Genomic DNA, 14,329 nt, shown 5'->3' on the forward strand with positions numbered 1-14,329 from the left:
GGGGGGCATCCCACGGCTATCAGAGCAATCCCGGAAGTACGGTCAAGACCCCTACCAGCATCTTACTGGGATACGTCCTTCCCCCAAGTGGAGCTGAAGGCAACTCCACTCTTGCGAATCTCCACTCAAACCAGCCGATTAAGGCAAGAGTGAGGTAGGAGAGGCGACTCCGGATAGTCACGAGTACTAACCGGAGTTAAAAAGTAGGGCCTCTCCCGGGAGTCAGGTCCGTGGGGTCGCCACTGCCCAACAGCTCGCCACAAGCTGCCTTGCGGACTTATTATTATTATTATTTACAAAATTGTCTAATAAATAAAAGATATGTGATTCTTCCTAAATTGTCTTATTTATTTAGTTTATTTACTAGTTTCAATTATCAATATACAATAATAGTGCTATCTTACACAGTCTAGCAGATTGTAAATGCATGGAATCATACTATCATACAAATATTATAAATCTGAAAGTTTGCGTGTATATTCGTTACACAATGACGTCAAAACTGCTCAAGGGATCGGGATGAAATTTGAAACTGGGGTCGATTGTGGTTCGGTGTAACACATAGGCTATTTTTTACCACACGGAAACGCGGATAGATCTGCTGGTTCACTATAACGCTTGCTGTGTACTGTTGCACCATTGTTATGGTTCGTTGCGTTGGGTGAATGAGGTTACCGGAGGCCAATTCCCCCTTTTCAATCTTCCCAATCCTCGATTTCCCAACAACCCTTAAATTCCTAACCCCCAAAAGGCCGGCAACGCACTTGTAAAGCCCCTGGTGTTTTAAGTATCAGGTGATACGTATACACGTTAACCGGCGTGTTCAATAAAAAAAATCTATGTGCAGTTTTTACTAATTTACGTTTAAGCTTTCGTTAGAGGTAAACAACTTAACCGTGGTTGGCATGGCTTAGAATTTCAAAGATATATTAGACATAAGTGGTAAAAAAATACTTTCGGCTGGTAAAATAATAAACAAAATTGATAAATTTCGATTTGTTTAAGATAAAAAGGGGGTTTCTATAAACATAAACTAAATAAAATTTATTGAAATACTCGGAATATTCACATAAATTATTCGAAAAAAGATCTAATAGTTTCAAGCCAGACGTAAGATGCGTGTGCGGTGGACGAGCAAAATATGTGACAAAATTCAATTAAACTTAAATATGTTTAATAGTTTTTATTATTTAATTGTAATACCGTAAAACATGGCAACTTTACCATATTTTAGAACAAAACACGAAATATATTTTTAACCATAAGACGCATAGAAACCAAAACTATATATTTAGAATTGTAGTCTATCTGGCTCACTTTACCGCAATCGTCATTAAATACAAACACTTATTTTAGCCGTAGTAAAGAAAAACAACATGGGTAAAGATACCAAATTTTTGGCAACTTTACCTACGCGCCGTATTCATCGTGTATTGCATATTGAAGAGTTGTTGAGGTACAGAGGGCTTCATCTAGGACTACTTCGTATTAAAATGCAAACAGTATGAGGAAATCTATAAAGATAACGGCTACACAGACATTAGGGAAAGTTGCCACGGGTTTCATCGTAATTTACATACAAATAATTTGTTACGCTCGGGGTTGTCAAAAAAGGAGGAACTTTTTTATGACATGTATATTTAAAAAAAATTAATAAACTTAAACCTAAATAAAAAAACGCACAAATTTCTAACATAAATATTATTCCTTTTTAAACTAAATTAAGTTCTAAAATTTTAAGGGTATTTATGTTTAAAATTTAAAAAGGGCTCAAAATAATGTTTAATCCTTGACTTTTTAATTTTATGACTTCACTACTCCATAGCTAATATAACATCACTTCCGTATAATTTTTATAGTGTCTAGCTCCGAGTTTTCTGCGGTTTTGTTTCATGGGAGCCATTTTGGCTGTAAAACAAAAGGTATTATTAAATACATTATATCTTATCATCCAGGATATTCACTATTATGCTGTAAATTTAGGTATTCGAAAATGGTTACATACACACAAACAAGAAAAAAACATTTATTGCCAACCCTAACTGTAGGTAAATGCCACAAAGCAGGCAGTGGCAACTTTACCTAACCTGTGTCAACATTACCGAAGCGATTATTTATCAATAAATTAAAGTAAGCAATTGCTGACATTACAACAGTAATCCCAACTATAATATACATACAAGATCAAAATTTCACTCACCTGTGACAAATAGTTAAGGCTGGTAAGCACAATTTAGGAACAACTAACTTTTAGCTCATTTTCACGCATACATTGTGACGGCCATTACTGGCATAATAGCAGTCTTACGTCTACGTAAAATATAGTAAATATTCCTTTTAATGTCTAAAAAATACTTCTATTACAAAACAGAATTCTAGTGGGTAGATTTTTAGATAAATAGTATACCGAATTATAGTATTAAAGTTTAAAGTTGCCATAGTTTACCGGTACCTATAGAGGCAGCAAACCAAAGATCACGAAAATCTATTCAGCCGAGCTTCAGTAATATAATACGACATTTTTATATTTTGTTGTTTCAGGCGGCCAATGAAGATAACACTAGTAGTAACTGGATGCAGAGACAATTTTCAAAAGTAACTCGAAATCTTCGTTATCGTATCAGTGGAGAAGGCAACTCCAAAACACCAGATTGGTTTCTAGATAAGTTTGCAGCGCAGACATTCACTGATCCAGAAGAGCCATTGTACCAAGCCAAGCGATCCAAACTATTATGTGGACTGAAACTTGCATTCGACCCTACTCTCCCGGGGCATTACCATGTAAGTAATAACTCATTTTATTAACATAAATAAGTAAAATAATAATAAATAATAAGTGTTCATTGTGAGTCATTCATCATACTGTATATCTAAATCCACCATTCAAACAATGGAGATATTGCTACATAATTAAATGTTTCGCAAAAGGACACAAACAAAGATGCATACTAGGCTAAGTACAAATGAACGCGCCACACTGCGCGGAAATAATATAAATCTATGAACAGGATTAACGAAAGTCTTTCACTTAAACCGGGTGCATCCCACCCAGCTGCCTAAGTTCAGATGGCTAGCGCCAAGCGCGCGTTTTGATAACGCACGTTTACAACTACATGCATTTTGCAACTACTGCATGTTAACGACAAGAGACCAGATGGTATGTCGGTGATGGCAAGAGACCAAATTGTATTTTGTTGCTGTCTTGAAAGATGGTAGGACTTTGGTGTGATACGCAATGTGTGTAAAAACCTTTACGTGTCTCATCTTCTAAGTACCGCTGCATGCGCTGGTGCGGCCGCTTTCTCGGCGGAGCCCCTCAAACAGCGTAAATATTCTAGTCTAGTAGGTAACATTGTTTTGAGCCGAGGATCGATACACTTGGGCGTAATCTTATCGACTCTACAGGGGACCAGGGGGTCAATAGCCAGCTTCGGTCTTCGGTCAAAAAATAAGCACTGTAAGTCTTCTGCGAACGTACCCCAGTGACAGTGATGAATACTTTGACGCCTAAATATTGTTTTCTACTTTTCTCTTTTCATTACTTCCTGTACATATTTTTTTAGTTTTTATATGTATATTTACGTAAATAAAATTTGTGTGTTGTTTCAATCTGTACATTACATATTTTATAATGAATACATTTTTACAGTGGCTGGCGGTGGTGTCGTTAGCTATTTTGTACAACATGGTTTTTGTCATTGGGCGAGCTGTCTTCTGGGAACTGGATAAACTAACAGTCCTGTGGTTTGTGCTGGACTACCTCTGTGATGCTATTTATGTGTTTGATACTATCGTGCACATTCATGAAGGTAATTTGTTGTATTCTGTAACATTTTCTTAGAAGTAACGGGTAATGAAGAATAATATTTTAAACTGCAACGAGCCTGTATTAAGGGAGCCTGTATTAAGCCTCTCTCGAGAGTTACTCGAGAGTGAAAGGAGGCGTAGAAATTTAGTCGGTCAGTTTGTAATGCAGGAGGAGGAGACTTAACTGCTACACACCTTATATAATATATTCAACATGATACTAGACTTTCCCGACAAGCTTTCTTGGGCTCCCCAAGGCTTTTTCTATAAATAGCTCGATAACTTTATTAACTGACTAATCTGAAGCTTTGTTTACATGCTGGGCGTTGCATAGCTCTTTGCGAAAGACAGAGCGAATGTTAACTTCATTTTTACTATATTTTGGAAGATAAACGTCGCTATGCATTTTTATTGAATTGCATAATTAAATCTATGTATTATAAGCACAGAAAGTGACTTCATGAAGTGGCATCATTGTGATAATTTCAAAAATCAGGAATTTCTTTATAACTTAAAAATAAAAGTCTCAAAAAAAACAACATGATAACCAATTGAATAAAAAATGGTAGTGCTACGGAAACAATTTCATTTCATTAGGATGATGATTTGATTCGTGAGGTATGCAGTATAATATTGCAATATAGGTAAAATATGCCTATAATATTACAGTCAAGAATTTCGTTTATGTAACTTCACTCACCCTTATAAAGTATTCCATTTAAGGTTTACTTGGAAACGACTCAAATGTACAAAAAACATTGCGTTGCGAAACCTGATTGTATTTGACGTCGCCCGGATCTTTGGCGCCTAGTGTTTATGCAGTGTGTGTTAGATTCTCTCTCTCAAAATGAAAACAACAGAAAGTACTCATTTTTGGGTAGAAAACAACGCGTATTGTCTTAACCTATGTATATTTTTTTTAAAGACCTGGGTGTTATTCTCTTGCCCTGTATTCATGTTTTTATTTTTATATGGAGAAGTTAGTACAGTCATTTTCAATTTTGTTCTTATAATTTTTTTTTGCTACACCATTCAACGCTGGCGTATGCGGCACTGTTAAGTGGATACATTTACATTTTATAACCCAGTTCTCTCTCATTTCATTCGACAAATATATTTACCACCATTATCACAATACAAATTGACAATACTCAGATTAAAATGTGCCATACTTGTTTGTGCATAATCTCGAAATGCAGCAAAAACATATGTTGCACAATAATGAGTACTAATCTAAAAACTAACTAATCTGAGTACTAAACTAATCAAGTGTTGAAGGAGTGACAGGACCTGAAACATCGGTGTACACTGGTACTGGTAGTGTAAATGGTAAACGTGCTTGTTTTTCATAAATACAAGCTTCACATAAAATGTCATGTCAATAAAAGCATTACTTTGCCACACTCTACATCTATCTTACCATCGACTGATACAAGTTCACATATCTCTGGTGTTGCGGGTGTCCATGCGGGCGGTGCTGATCGCTTACCATCAGGTGACTCGTTTGCTCGTTTGCCTCCTATTCCATAAAAAAACTTCATATTCTTTGAACTTCATATTCAAAAGTTCTTTTCACAAAGTTTTTTTAAGTCTTTATAGCTGTAGATGGTGTAGTAATTAAACTGAGTAGAGTGTCCGAAAAATATTTTACTACATTATCATTTTGAATTCACTCAATATCAGATTCGTTCCGAAATTCTTCATCAATCACATGAAGTACATTAAGTTTATCCAATAGATTACCAATTCTTAATTTCCAAACACTGTATCTTTCACCGTCGAATTGTTTAATATTCCGTTTCGAATTTGTGTTTGTACTATAATCTACCGTCCTTTCCTGTTTCTGATGAAAGCTAGTTTGTTTTCTGCAGGGGCACTCATCGATACTCCATAGTTATTATTTTAAAACGAAAAGGCGTGAGTTGAAATACACCATACAGACTGCGTGTACCTATATATTTCTTAAATTGTTCGTACGTAAAACACCATAATTGAGCAGCTGCATAACAGCCATCAAGAGAAGGACATGTTATAGTCGATACAGTTTACGACATTGTAAGTTACGAGTATTACTTTGGAGTGAGCCCGCAAATCAACAATTTGACACCCACACGCATAGCCGCGCCTTGCGTCATCAAATTTAGCTAACGTGTGAACAAACATTCGACCCTGCCTAGTCGCTTTTTCCGCACAAATATTGCATTGCCCTTATATGAGGACATGATTCCATGGGTATTGTGATTGATTGGTTATTTCCCTATTGCTTGCCAGAATATTTGACGTGTTACCGTCATCGTGTTTTATTGTAAACGTCCCGCCCTGGTGGTCTACTTTTATGTAAGGCGTTTAAAGAAGAGCTGCAACAAATATGTATCGAGTGAAAATTAAAGTAGTCAAGTCAATTATGCAATCAAGAGCCAACTTTATTTCTGAAGAAACCATATTTAAAATAATCTTTTGAATAGGTTTCAGAAATAACTACTATGCAAATAAACAAAGTGAGCCAAACGTCGGCCCATTTAACAATCGCTTCTCATCAAAAAAAAAAAAACCGGTATCGCTTCTCATCAAAAAGCCTTCTTGAAGAAAGATAAAATATAATAAGACAATCACCACGCACGATTCAATTCCAAAAGTCTAAAGTCCTTCGCTTTCGCTAATGCATCCATGATGCATAACTATGCATATTACTACTCTTTTAGACAAATCTACTAGATGGATTTATACACTTTCTTTACAGTAATTTAGTATATTAATCAGAACATTACGAGTATATTCCTAGGTCACTACTATTTTTATGTAATTTTGACATTACTAATTGTAAAATTAAATACAGATAGTCTGTAACTTGGATTAGAATATATACTTTATGTCTACATGTATACCATGCGGGCGAAGTTACAATCTTCAACATTTTAAAAGAAGAAATACCAATTGTCTAAAAATCTCTTTTATTGTTTACAGGTTACCTTGAACAAGGTCTTATGGTAAAGGATCCAAAAATGCTCAGGAAACATTATTTAAAATCAGTATCGTGGCGATACGACTTAATATCATTGTTGCCTACTGACTTAGCCTACTACTGGTGGATTCCTGGAACTTGTGATGCTGTTAGTACTTGAAAACGTTCATAAAAATACACAAAATGCTTTGTATTCCACAAAGAGATAGATAATATAAAACGAGCCCATTGTCATAAATAAATTGATACAACTTGACTTCTGTAACTGAGAATTTCAATGTAAATTAAAGGCCACCACAGACCTAGCTATAATATATGTTAATATATACTATCGTATAGCTAACCCGACATCGCCGGTCGGAAGTTGTTACACGCACCAGGAGGGGGATGGCTCATAAGGACCAGAATTTCAGACGCTGCTTTTAGGTCTGTTAACATTTCCCGACCTACAGTTTAATGTCAATATCTCATGCTTGGTATTCACGGTCGTAACCATTCCACTGACGTGTCAAGTCAGAATCAGAATATCTGTTTGTATGTTTATATTTCAATATAACAGACGGGTATGTTTTTAAAAAATTCCAACAAGAACTATTGAATTAGTAACACTCTAACAAAAAAATAATAATAGAAAAAAAGCATATATACGGTCGAATTGAGAACCTCCTCCTTTTTTGAAGTCGGTTAAAAAAGGGTTTTGTAATATCATGATGCCTTATGAAGACCTTCCCGTAGTGTGTTTCGCATCATAAATGTAAAGATAGTTTACCAAAACATTCCTTAACTAAGTTATTACCGAAGTGTCAATATTGGTTGTTCCAGAACTGTTTGCCGTGCCCTGTTATTGTACGACTCAATCGACTATTTCGCCTGCCTCGAATGTGGGAGTGGTTTGATCGCACTGAGACTGCCACTAGCTATCCAAATGCGTTCAGGATTTGTAAGGTTGGAAATAATGTCTCATTTTAATGTTTGATAAATGTTGCCTTAATCACGAAATGAATTAACTAAAAACACAAAATTTTCGTCCACTTCCAGGTTGTTATGGCAATCCTTGTCCTGATTCATTGGAATGCATGTTTGTATTTCGCTATAAGCTATGCAATTGGGTTCGGAACAGACAACTGGGTTTATAATATCACAGGAGCTCGCAATGAAACATTAGCACATCAGTACATTTACAGTTTCTATTGGTCCACTCTGACTTTGACCACTATTGGAGAAACCCCACAGCCAGAAATTGATGCCGAATACTTATTTGTCGTAGCAGATTTCTTAGCGGGTGTTTTAATTTTCGCTACTATTGTTGGAAATATTGGATCAATGATTTCGAACATGAATGTTGCTAGAGTGGAGTTTCAAAACAAAATGGATGGTGTTAAACAATATATGGCTTTTAGAAAAGTTAGCGGTGAACTGGAAGCCCGAGTGATTCGTTGGTTCGCTTACACTTGGGCACAAAGTGGAGCATTAGATGAAGAAAATGTGTTATCGTCTTTGCCTGATAAGCTTAAAGCGGAAATCGCAATACGTGTTCACTTGGATACGTTGCGTAAAGTGAGAATATTTCAAGATTGCGAACCTGGGTTACTTGAAGCACTAGTGCTTAAACTTAAACTTCAAGTTTTTAGTCCTGGGGATTATATCTGCCGCAAAGGCGATGTTGGGAAAGAAATGTATATAGTTAAACGTGGCAGACTTCAAGTTGTAGCTGATGATGGAAAAACTGTATTAGCTACTTTGAGCGCTGGCTCTGTCTTTGGAGAAGTGAGTGTTCTCGAAATAGCCGGTAATCGGACGGGTAACAGAAGGACGGCTAATGTGAGAGCTTTGGGCTATTCAGACTTGTTTTGCTTAGCAAAAAGAGATCTTTGGGAAGCACTTGCTGACTATCCAGATGCCAGAGCAACACTCACTGAACGTGGATGTCAGTTATTAAGGAAGGTTCGTAAACAATGTCACAATAGACGTGGCAAAAAAACATAATACCTATGTATAACCACATAAAGTATAAACGTATAACCACATACAGTATTAACCCAAAGTATAACCACACCAATATAACCACATAAAGTATAAGCACATAAGTATAACCATAGTTAAAATGTAAACTCACACACATATATACAAATATATACAATTCTTTTGAAACTACAGGATGGATTGCTTGATGAAGCCGTTTTCGAAAATGCGCAAACAACTCAACAAAGCATGGAGGAAACTGTGCATAAATTGGAAACTACCGTTGATATGTTGAATAATCGCTTACAAGGACTTCTTACTGACGTCGGAGAAGAACAAGCTAAAATAAAACAAAGAATTAGTAAGATAGAGCTAAGGTGCGTATCATGTCTACAAAATCACAATTTAAGGTACGGCCAGATAGTATATGGCGAATGCATAGTTCGCGAGCAATTTGCAAACACATATAAGGAACTATTTAAAACAAGAACTCTTGCGAATGTTTTTCTCGTTTTAGTGTACATAGATATCGTACATAGATATATATATTATTATATCGTTGCGAATGTACGCGTTTTATGTGACAATTTCCAGATTTTCTTACAGAATAACATTTTGCAGGTTTATGGACACGGAAGATGAAAATACTGATTCTGACGACTTAACATCGTTGGCAGCGTCCGATTTGAGGAGTGATGTTGGTGGTTACAGTGAGCTACCGATGATATCGGCTTACAACACTTCCATGCATCTGTTGACTCATCCTATGCCCGTGCGTGAACGTGGCCACTCACTAAGTGTTGAGAGATCATCTGGCTTGCTGAATCGAGCTCCGGAGCCACGTAGCAAATCTCTTCGTTTGAAACGAATCCACAAAGATACTTCTAAATAAACAAACCTAATTGTAAGTATCGGTAGAGAATGTTGATAAGTTTTTAAGGAATAGTTATCAACCAGTGAGGTGAAATGTCCAAAATTGTAAAATGTGATTATTTTTGATACCGCCAGTGGGGTTTATATTGTTATACATTTTGATATAGAAATCCAAATCAAGAGGATTACCCCAAAATGATGTGCAGTTCTTCTTATGTAATATTTCTTTAAGAATGTAATCACTGCATTAATAATGGTTGTTGTGGAACAATATAGAAACTAGTGTCAATGGAAAGTGGCTTTACAGATACGTTTCAAATATTTGTAAGCACGCACATTTTTTGTGTTCTAAGATTAATTAAAATGTATTATGGTTATCCGATTTATATTTATGTATTATAGGTACTTACTTAGTACTCGTAAAATAGATTTATGGAAATATCACAATTTATTCAAATTATCGATTGAGACTTTAAATATTTTAGTTCTAAGGGATGCCATATGGAATAAAAAAAATCGTTTTATCAAATCATGCAAATGATGTTTTGATAGGTGCCTACTTTTTAAATAATTATACAAGTAGACGACCTAATGCATATTATATGTGTCAACACGTTATATTGTTGGCAAATATTAAGTATACCTACATAAATATGTATGTATCTATTTACCGATAATTTTGTATATTATGTTTTGTTACAGTAGACCGTTGTCGACTGTCTAAAAATGTTTTAAAAAAATAAAACAACAATAATATAAAGTTTTATTGATTAATGACACAAAAGCACAAAAATCGATGAGTTTCACGTATACCCGGTATACCTATAAAACTTTACTTTTGATCAAAATGAACAAGCCACGCATTTTATCATAAATTTGATTAACCCAATCGAGTGCCTCTCGACAGATATCAACGTTATTAGTCTATATTTGTGGATTTGTCATCGATTGCTTACGAGCAATCGATGAATATGTATCTAGGTATTCAGTAAATAATAACCTTACGTTTTAATCAAATAAATATGTAACGTTCAGTTCGCAAGCATTTATATTGTGTAGCTGTTGTTAAATAAGACACCTCTGATGATATTATAAAAACTTAATTTTAATAAATTGTGTACCAGTAATTAATTTATGTTGATATTTCAAGACTCTGTAAGAATTTGTAGGTTTTTGTAATTAAAATAATAAAGATATAAAAAGAGTGTATCCAAATTTGTTTTTATAAATATGTGTATAATGAACAACTTAAGGATGACTTTAATTTGAAGCCAATCCCAACTAGCAGGTTCAGGATTTAACTGGTATTTCAGGAGAAACTTTAAACTTATTATTAATTCTAAGACAGCAACAAGATTTGAACAACACCTATTAACTATATATTTTTATATTATCAATTGTACACTACATATAATATCATTTCAAATCAATATCTAACTATGTCATGTTTGGCCACGAATATTTCAGTAAGTATTCTAAAATTGTCCAAATATTCATGTGCATAAAGAAAATTATTCTAAAATATTCGTTTTAACTGCATCACATAATGATTGACAAATTAAAATGCACGTTTACATTATATAAATTTTATACACTGATCACTACACGAGATTTATATTACAGTCAATAATTCCATAATAATTCACGCATGGTGCTTAGGATATTCTAGTCTTGTGATTCCCCTTCACTTCAGCAACTTTACATAAAACATTTTGAATAAGGTGCGGCATTAGAAACGAGACTTGACGATGCTTCTTCTTTTACGCCAACTGCCAAACAAAGAAAAATAATATTAGGACATTTCTATTAAAATTATTTTTACTTTTTACTTTTCTTATTCCTAAGATATTATTATAAACTACCATGTTTAATAAAGAATAACTCTGAACGGACTAAGATTTGGAACTTGGCATCACAGTCAACTTTTATTCAGCTCGAAATTACTTATCCAATGATGTAACACACATAGTTATTGGAAGTGGGACCAGATTTCATAGAAACTATGACATCCTCCTTTATACCAGGACGAGTACAACAAAGCAGTTTACTTGAGCCTGACCCACCCCGACTACAAAACATTATTACCATCGGGCCAAAAAGAGAAACGAGCACTCGTTGCATCTGATGAAGTGACTGCTTCATGCCGGCGCGTCGGAGAAAAACTGCTAGACGGCACATAGCTTGGATTGGAACTCGGAGATCCACCTGCAATCATATAAAGTAGTAGAGAACTGTTAGAATAACTTAAAGTAAAAAATATGTAAAATCTACTTATAAGATCAAGGCAATCGGGCAGAAATTACTTTCGTTTTTTTTTCATCATGAAATTACCGGGAATAGATTCTGGAAGTTGGCGATGTTTCATCCCGTGGCTCGGCAAGCTCATAAAGCCATCGGACCCGGCTGTCATACGAAGATCTATAACAGTCGTAACAATTGAACACAGTCTTAAATAAGAACAGTACTCGTAAATTAACTTATTCATTTTGATAAATAATGCTAACCTAACCTTAGTAATACAAATGAAAATAACTTAAGCTTAATGTAATATAGCAGATATTATAAGTAAATATTATTTCATCTATTAAAAGTATGTCCTGACATTTTCATAGAGTTCTGTGTGTTTGAATATGATAAGAAAAATGATAATGCACGATGAAAGGATGGGTGGAAATAAATAATTTATCAATGAAGCTCAACGCTCATTGTTATAGTGTATCTTTATTTATTTTTTCTATTATCTTGCTTTCTCTGATATAACGTGTAAGTACCTATAATAGTCACCGTAAAATATCATGCGGTAGCCCTCAATAAATTTGATTTAATTAATTTCTGTTTGCTTTTTTCAAACATGAGAGTTGATAAAAATGGTTGAGTTGTAGGAATGAATCTATAAAAATGTAGTAAGCGACCTCTACCGGTTTAAACAAGTTTCGTTTCGTCTGTGTTTCAGTTTAGTTGTTACAGAGGGTGTTATGAATTCTTTCAACGAACTACTAATAGATGTCGCTATTGGGTACAACCATAGACAGGCCGAAAGATTTGGAAATTATTTTCTGTAATATATGCACATTTACTTTGTACAAAAATCCTATATTTCAGTAATAAACTAATTATTCAATTATTATATTTTAAGTCCGGTCATAACTGCTCGCACTATCATCAACTTAACCCCTAAGTAACAAAAAATTTAAGGTAAAAGTTAAAGAGAAGGTCACAAATATTGCATCTAGCTTCTGCCAGCAGCTTCACCGGCGTTCCCGGGGTTTGTAGACTGTATGTTATTCCAGACCATAAACTACTCCTGTTCCAAATGTCATCCCGGTCCCTACAGCGATTGTGATTGTACTCATTCGCGTCAAAATCGCTGAAGGGATCGGACGCTACAAACGTCTACACAAACTCAGAATTTTTCATGTATAGCAGTTCAACCTAATTTCTAATGTTGCTAATGCCCGAATACTCAAACGCTACACAATTTTAAGACGCTGTCAAATGTAGTTCTGTCACTATCAATTCTTTATAAAATGACAGAGATAGCACGATATTTAAGTACAACTTAAAATTGAGTAGCGTTTGAGTATTCGGGCGTAAGTGATCAATAGACAACCATATCACCAGTTAAAAACGGAGTTTTCTCAGGATTTCTTATTAATCGAGTTACTTTTATTCAGTGAAGCTATAGTTTTGAGTAGGTAATTTAGACTAAAAATAATAATGAATAGTGCAGCAGCCCAAATTTTCGCTTTACTGAAACAAGACAAATCAATTTGTAGTGGGTAGAAGGTAGAATCTTTGTTGCTCACAGCATTGTTAGGTAAAGAGTTGGTGAGCAGAATTTAATACCATATGATCCAGATATTGTGGCATCATTGACCACAGATCTTTTAAAAACCAGACATAAATTTTCCCAATATCAATTTAACGGAGATCTATGGGAATCAATTGACATAGAATAGGTATACACCACAATAGTAGTGAGAGTTGAATGATTTATACGGTTCTGATTGACGCTGTAATATTATGCGACGTCCTGAAAAAACCTATCTTCAATGCTGCAAACTTTAAGCAATTAATTATTTACTGTGAGTGCTCTGTAATGTTTTACGTTTAATTTCTTTTACTAGATACACAGAGTTAATTTCCAGAAACATTTTCTGTTGCACGGTAGGTACAGAACAGAGTTTCTGGAAGATAATGTGGTGCTTTAGGCTTGCTATGTTGGGAAAAAAAACGAATTTATGCATGTTAATGCATGTTAATAGCTCGCTTTGTCATTCAACACTTAGGAGAGGTCGGTATTCATACTATGCCGTGGTTAGCTAATAGTCTCGTTTCGAATCCTATAGAGCACATTCAGGACACCTAAAAACAATACGTTTGGGCTTGTCATCGAGTTTAAAACATACGAAAGTGCACGATTTACTTAAGAGAGCCTTAAAATCTTGACAAGTTGTCTAACACTTCGTATTATATAAAAAGATACAGTATACTAGATTGAAGAGCAAAGTGGCGAACAATTGGGGAGGCCTATGTCCAGCAGTGGACTGCTATAGGCTGATGATGATGATGATGATACTAGATTGAAGGATTAATGATGCTAAATCGGGGCTGCGGACTGCCTAGCGGTTTACCGCGGCTCTAGCTCGAAAAGCAGCAATAGAAACGGAGTGATTTTTAGTCAGTAAGAGTTTGACACTCGCTCTCGCCTCGCTCAAGGCGGGA

The 14,329-nt window shown here is 35.1% G+C and overlaps 2 protein-coding genes across 6 annotated transcripts in view; one reads left to right on the top strand and one right to left on the bottom strand.

The window, feature by feature from the left end:
* LOC118261844 (cyclic nucleotide-gated cation channel subunit A) overlaps positions 1 to 10,819 on the top strand; it is a 30,183-nt gene extending 19,364 nt beyond the window's left edge. For 2 of the 3 annotated variants that reach the window (XM_050704143.1, XM_050704145.1), the window contains 7 exons: positions 2,542 to 2,781; positions 3,650 to 3,809; positions 6,772 to 6,917; positions 7,592 to 7,714; positions 7,808 to 8,713; positions 8,927 to 9,141; positions 9,353 to 10,819. In XM_050704143.1, the coding sequence (XP_050560100.1) occupies positions 2,542 to 2,781; positions 3,650 to 3,809; positions 6,772 to 6,917; positions 7,592 to 7,714; positions 7,808 to 8,713; positions 8,927 to 9,141; positions 9,353 to 9,623 (2,061 nt within the window). In that variant the 3' untranslated portion in view covers positions 9,624 to 10,819. The remainder of the gene's footprint in view (positions 1 to 2,541; positions 2,782 to 3,649; positions 3,810 to 6,771; positions 6,918 to 7,591; positions 7,715 to 7,807; positions 8,714 to 8,926; positions 9,142 to 9,352) is intronic. The other variant, XM_035572843.2, reaches the window with a different exon arrangement.
* LOC118261859 (forkhead box protein L2) overlaps positions 10,689 to 14,329 on the bottom strand; it is a 59,836-nt gene continuing 56,195 nt past the window's right edge. For 2 of the 3 annotated variants that reach the window (XM_035572864.2, XM_035572881.2), the window contains exons 10-12: positions 11,936 to 12,022; positions 11,690 to 11,809; positions 10,689 to 11,373 (exon numbers count right to left, since the gene is read on the bottom strand). In XM_035572864.2, coding sequence (XP_035428757.1) covers positions 11,303 to 11,373; positions 11,690 to 11,809; positions 11,936 to 12,022 — 278 coding nt within the window. In that variant the 3' untranslated portion in view covers positions 10,689 to 11,302. The remainder of the gene's footprint in view (positions 11,374 to 11,689; positions 11,810 to 11,935; positions 12,023 to 14,329) is intronic. The other variant, XM_035572873.2, reaches the window with a different exon arrangement.

This window comes from Spodoptera frugiperda, chromosome 25 (assembly GCF_023101765.2).
Source record: "Spodoptera frugiperda isolate SF20-4 chromosome 25, AGI-APGP_CSIRO_Sfru_2.0, whole genome shotgun sequence".
NCBI classification, from domain to species: Eukaryota; Metazoa; Arthropoda; class Insecta; order Lepidoptera; family Noctuidae; genus Spodoptera; species Spodoptera frugiperda.